Source organism: Lipotes vexillifer, unplaced genomic scaffold (genome assembly GCF_000442215.2).
Source record: "Lipotes vexillifer unplaced genomic scaffold, Lipotes_vexillifer_v1.1 scaffold916, whole genome shotgun sequence".
NCBI classification, from domain to species: Eukaryota; Metazoa; Chordata; class Mammalia; order Artiodactyla; family Lipotidae; genus Lipotes; species Lipotes vexillifer.
This window is the reverse complement of record NW_006798383.1, coordinates 4,407,688-4,413,933: the sequence shown is the minus strand read 5'-3', so window position 1 is coordinate 4,413,933 and position 6,246 is coordinate 4,407,688. Positions and strand designations below refer to the sequence as shown.

General features: G+C 39.3%; 1 protein-coding gene across 2 annotated transcripts in view; it reads right to left on the bottom strand.

The window, feature by feature from the left end:
- Position 1: 1 nt before the first annotated feature.
- GSTO1 (glutathione S-transferase omega 1) overlaps positions 2-6,246 on the bottom strand; it is an 11,297-nt gene continuing 5,052 nt past the window's right edge. The window contains exons 4-6 of one of the 2 annotated variants that reach the window (XM_007470443.1): positions 4,586-4,684; positions 1,013-1,119; positions 2-221 (exon numbers count right to left, since the gene is read on the bottom strand). In XM_007470443.1, the coding sequence (XP_007470505.1) occupies positions 68-221; positions 1,013-1,119; positions 4,586-4,684 (360 nt within the window). In that variant the 3' untranslated portion in view covers positions 2-67. The remainder of the gene's footprint in view (positions 222-1,012; positions 1,120-4,585; positions 4,685-6,246) is intronic. The other variant, XM_007470442.1, reaches the window with a different exon arrangement.

The window sequence follows — 6,246 nt, the reverse complement described above, 5'->3', positions numbered from 1 at the left end:
GTAAAATAAAAGCACGTTATTATTCATATTAGTGAACCGATATATTATCCGATATATCCTGTCCCCTTCAGAGCCCATAGTCACAGGCCTCGAGGTTGTTCTGCAAGTAGAGATCTAAGAAACCTCGAAAGGCTTTTGGATCAATGAAGAGGGATGATACTGCAGGATCTTTCATCATGGCTGCCATCCAGAGCTTAAGATTTGGAGTGTGGTTTACATACCTGTGGGAGATGGAAAGAATGAAGGTGTGAGCAAGGCTAAGTAGGAAGGCATTGCAAATTCTCCCATATATCATTATTACCACTCTGCAGTTTCATATTGTTTTCCTCTAACTTTTAAAAATAGTTCCTTAAAAATACTTATTTAAGATGCATGTAATCATTGAATATGAGATTTGGAAGATATTGTAGAGGTCCTTGTTTTGTGAAGAGGAATCTAAGACTAGAGTGAAGTGACTTGCTCAGTTAGCATGAGAACTTGTCCAAACGGAGGCTGATAGTTTTTTAAAGTGAGAACAGGAAAGACAACCAAGAATGTTATATATTTGTTATTCTATGGTCAGATTGTGACTAAAAGTAACCCTGAATAGCTCTAAGCTCTAAGAAGTGGCAGTAAGCCAAGGTCGCTGCCAAACTCCAAAACACAGAGTTTGGAAAATAGTGTGGGACTCTTGATGGTAAATGGGAGGTAGCATTGGTCATACAGTCCTTCCTGAAATCCTTGTGAAAATGCACATCCTTATGGATTTTTAACCAGGAGGGAAGGAGTAATTACTTTTAAAACATTTTACTACATGTCACAGAACTCCCCACCCCTACCGGCCCCAAGGATGAAAAATGGTGAGTGTAGGTATAGGACATGCCCTGGAAAGTCCAAGTCTCCTCCTGTCTGCTTGCTCCCATTCATGCCAGTTGAATGAGATATGTTAATTTTTGTTCCTAAAAAATGGTTAGTACATACTATTTCAGTTATCATTATCCTAAATTAAGCACAAAATATTCAAATATCTTACTCATTTAACTCCAGGGCTACCAGCCATTCAAACCAGGGCCAGATGAGGTAATCAATCATAGAAAGAGAACTGCCACCAAAGAAGGTTGTCTTCTGCTTAGTCAGAACCTGAACATTAAACAGCATAAGAGTACTTGTTATTTGTGCATCTGGTAAGATTCATCAAAAGAAATGATGAAGGCAAGAGTTAAATTAAGAAAGTGAGAGCAGCAGGTTTTACCCTGACATATTCAAGTTGGCTTTTTGTCTGATTAGTTTAAGCTTTAGAATCTCTTGGTTTGGGATGAAGCAAAACGGTCAATAAAATAAACTGGAAAATGGAGAAAAATAAAACAAGCTGCAGAGTACATGATCTTTGTAATAGATATATCCAACAAAGGACTGGTATTCAGAATATAGAAAGAACTCCTGGGAATCAAAAAGAAAAAAGGCAGAAAACCCATCAGAAAACTGGGCAAGACTTGGACTTCACAAAAGAGGAGGTCAAAATGGCCAATAACCATTTGAAAAGGTGCTCAACTACATTAGTCATCGGGGAATGCAAATTAGAACCAAAATGTCATACCACTTCACATCCATCAGAATGGCTAAAATGAACAAGACAAACAGTAAGGGTGTGCATCTACTGCTGATAGGAATGTATCAATCATTTGGTACAACCATGTTTTAACAGTATCTACTAAAGCTGAGTTCATGCATACTGTATAACCCAGTAATTATATTCCTTGGAAATGTGAACATATGTTCACCAAAAGATAGGTATAAGAATGTTCATTGCAGCACTATTTGTTACATCCCCAAGTGGAAATGTTTACTGTCTATCAGGACTAAAATGGATAAATTGTACAGGAGTCATACACTGGAACACTATACAAAGAATAGGAATGAACTACACACAATATAGATGAACCTCAGAAACCTGATACTGTATGAAAGAAGCCAGACCCCAAAGAGTGCATATTATATGATTCCATTTGTATAAAGTACAAAAACCATCCAAAAGTAATATTCTGTTTCTAGATATGGATGCTAGTATCATGGCTGTGTTCACTTTGTAAAAATTCACCAAGCTGTACTCTTATGCTTTGGGTAAATCTCTGCATATAATACTTCAATAAAAAATTTACTTAAAATATATTGGAAATAACTAGATTAACTGCTAAACAGTTGCCAAATAAAATTATTTGAAAACCACACACAGATACTGTGACTGTGAAATTTAAGAAGGTGAATTGGTATGGTTTTGCAAACAGAAGAACTGAGACTATCATCTGGCTAATCAACACCAAACCATTTTATAAAACACCCATAGTTTTTCTTAGGGCCCTTATAACATTCTGCATTGAAGATAGATCATTTATACCTACCTGAGTATTTGTCTTTGGTCTACCACCAAACTAATCATCTGAGCAGTATGGACCGCATCTCACCTTCTACCTCCCATGCTGTCCAGCAGAGTGCCTTGCAATTATTAGGCACTCAGAATTGTACAATGAATCACTATTGTTTGCGGTTGTCCTTAAACTGTAGCGCCTGGTAATATTATACATAAATAAAATAAGTATGATAGTTTCACTCAGAAGGAAATGTTCTCTCAGCAGCCTGAAACATGGAAATGGTACCACTCACTGTAAAGTGTGAGTCCTTAACCTGGAGTTCTGTGAACTCAGATGGGAAGAAAATTTTATGTCCCCCAACTAACCCCAAATTTAGCAGGTAGTATGTGGATGTTCTACTGCTCCAGGGGCTGGTACCTTCAGCCTCCACCTTGTTCAAGAGTCAACTGTAGTTGTACGTAGAGATTACTTGAAATCAGGAAACATGATTATCTTCGTGTCCCTATATGTGAAAACTGATTCCCTGGCGGTCCAGTGGTTAAGACTCTGCCTTCCAGTGCAGGAGGCGTGGGTTTGATCCCTGGTCAGGGAACTTAAGATCCCCCATGGCATGTGGTGTGGCCAAAAATAAAACAAAAACAAAAACAAAACCTGATTCAAGAAAGAATATAAAAATCCTGAAAATCAATTAACATTAAGGAAACTGAACTATACTATTAAACTCCACCCCCATAAAAGACACCAGACTCAAATGTTTTAAAGAAATAGCCAAACGCTATCAAATGGTTTCAGATGTTAGAAATCCAGAGAAAGTAAGCCAACACATTTTATGAGGTTACAGTAGCCTTGATATAAAAACCAAATAAAGATATGATAACAAAATAATCTTCTTTACAAAGAAATATGCAAAAATCATTTAAATATCAACTAATTCTAAAGTATATGTGAAAATCCACTGAAAACAAGTAGGTTTTACACAGTAATACTGGCATGGTTCAACACCAGAAAAATCTGTCAGTGCCACCATATATATTCGCCAGATTAAAGGGAAAAAGTTCAATGAACATTTCAGTAGATATAATAGATGCAAACAAAACACTAAAAATCCAACACTCATTCATGACTTTTTTTAAGATTAGAAAACTAGTAATAGAACTTTCTTAATAAAAAAAGGTTTCTGAAAAAATCTCCAGCAAAGTTCATACTTAATGATAAAAGGTTAGGATGGATTCCCATACGAGACAGGACTGTATCTTCTCTCAGGAAAAACCTAAGGTTGAGTGTGAATGGAGGATGATGATTCCATATACAGGTCCAAATGGCAGCTCTTCCACAAAGCAGGTAAAAACACATCTGGGCTTCCCCAAATGTCTGTCTGACTAATGGCAAACTCTTGTGGGAAATGTTTATTATATAATAAACATTTTTATATAATTTTATTTAAGTTTTTATACAAGTAATTTTATTTCTTTTTATAAAAGTTTATGTAATTTTATAATACTAAGTGGGAAAAAGAACACAATGACTTATACTCTGATTATAGTTATGTTAACTTTTTAATATATGTTCAAGGACTGGGCTTCCCTGGTGGTGCAGTGGTTAAGAATCCGCCTGCCAATGCAGGGGACATGGGTTCAAGCCCTGGTCCGGGAAGGGAAGATCCCACATGTCGCGGAGCAACTAAGTCCGTGCGCCACAACTACTGAGCCTGTGCTCTAGAGCCCGCAAGCCACAACTACTGAGCCCGCGTGCCTAGAGCCCGTGCTCCGCAACAAGAGAAACCACCGCAATGAGAAGCCCGCACACTGCAATGAAGAGTAGCCCCTGCTCTCTGCAACTAGAGAAAGCCGGTGCACAGCAGCAAAGACCCAACTCAGCCAAAAATAAATAAATTTATATATATAAAAAATATATATGTTCAAGGACTGAAAACAAGCATGGAAAAATAACAACAGGTGAAAAACTGGAAACGTGGGTGAAATTTTTCCGTGATATTTTCATGTCAGTGTGATAAAATGTTTTAAAAGCAAGCCCATGACAAACCATTTTTAGGTGTTTTGGTTTGTATCTTAAACACAACAGCTTACAGCTGCTGTCTGTTGTAAACTAAAATTTCCTATTTGGTATTATTGCCAATTAAAGTGATTTTGGAAATGGGAGTATGAAGAAAAGAGTAGAAGGTGACAGCAGATACAATGTATCACTTCAATAAAAATCAAGGAGAAGGGATTAATTACCTCCTCTAGCTTGCTGAATTCTTTATGCAATTCTTCTTTCAGGCCAGAGCAGTCTTCCTTATTTTGCCTTCTAAGAAAGCTTAATAACAAAGGTGGTACCTAGACAGAGAGTAATTTCTTAGTTTATCAGTGTGACGCTAACTATACCAGCCCCCGCATATAAAAGCGCCATAGAACCCTCATAGACCCAGTGTCAGGATGTTCTAGAAACTTCAAAAGTACACCAATTCCTTTGCTCACAGAGGTCGGGTACTGATCTTAAAAACAGTTTTGTGGCCTTAGATGCTGTACTGGTCAGGATTTTATAAGCTGCAAATAAGAGAAGCCGATTGGTGAGCTTGGGTCAAAAATGTCCTAAAAGGACACTGAGTGGCTCATAGAATTGTTGAGAGGCTGAACAAACAGGTCTGGAACATTTCAGAATCATGCTGGGAACTGACCTGATGGGAAGCACCCACTGCCACCAGTGAACCGAGCACTAGATGCTACAGTCTGTGCCGCTGCCAGAAGCTGGACTCTGAGGTAACGAATGCCACTCTGGAATTCAACCTGGCAACGACCGCAGCTCCTGAAAGCCAGGAGCTCTGCCACTAGCCACCCTCACCAGTAGAACCAGCACCCCACACCAAGCCTGTTTCCCCACATGGCTCATTTCTGAATTGAACTCTACCATGTGTGTGTCTGAGAGGAAGAGCCTAGGTCCAGACCTTGGCCCCAGCTGCAAAGGGAGCCGGGAAGGGGATTTTCCTGATTTCTATCTTGGGGAGGGCATGAGAAGACAGTTCAAAGTGGTTGATGACCTGAAGACTTGACAGGTGTCCTGTCAGATGCTTTCATGCTTGTGGTGGAAGTGTTTGTGTTTTAATGCTCGGTCATTGGTATTGTCTCACTGCAAGAGACAAAAGTCCACTCGTCCAGTGGAAGTAAACAGGCACTTGTAAAAATACAGGAGAATGTCCTGAAAGCCCATCCATCCCCGGGTACAGCTTGCCGTCATTGGAACTGAAGGTGTGCAGGCAGCCCTTCCTTCCGTGTGTCCATCTGGGCCTGCCTGGTCTTTCATCTCTGCCGCTCCTTAAATGTCTGCTCCTTGTTATTTTCCAAATGTCAGATCCCTTTGCAATGCTCTTAATTTCTGATTCCTTAAAAATTCTTTTTTTGTGTGACTTTGATTTGTCGTCTCCAATGATATATACATACACCTCTAAAACCTCAGCACATTTATTGTCTTAGTCTCTGTGTCTCCTTTCCAAGTTCCCAGGAGAGAAGATGATTTGGCTGTGGATGCAGGTGGGGGCATTTCTGGTTTGCTGAACTGGGGCCAGGAGAGTGGTGTCTTAATAGTGCTTAAGGCCACCTCTTCCCTGAGTGTGAGGGGAGTAATGGTGGGCATCTCCAGCTGTTAGCTCATTTTCTTTCTGGACAGTACAATGAATCTCGTTACTATCTTTAAAAATTTTCCAACATCTTTCTTGTAAATGCCATATTCCCTGTCCATCATCTTTGATGGCAACCATCTCTAGTATTCTTTCACTCTCGTTCTGCTAAGCCAGACAACTCTCTCTTCCTTCCCCATTGACTTCCCTTTGCAATGTCTCCTTTAAGAAAATGTTCTCCCTACAAGTCTCACCTTCTGGATATTTATCTAACCATTTCTTTCC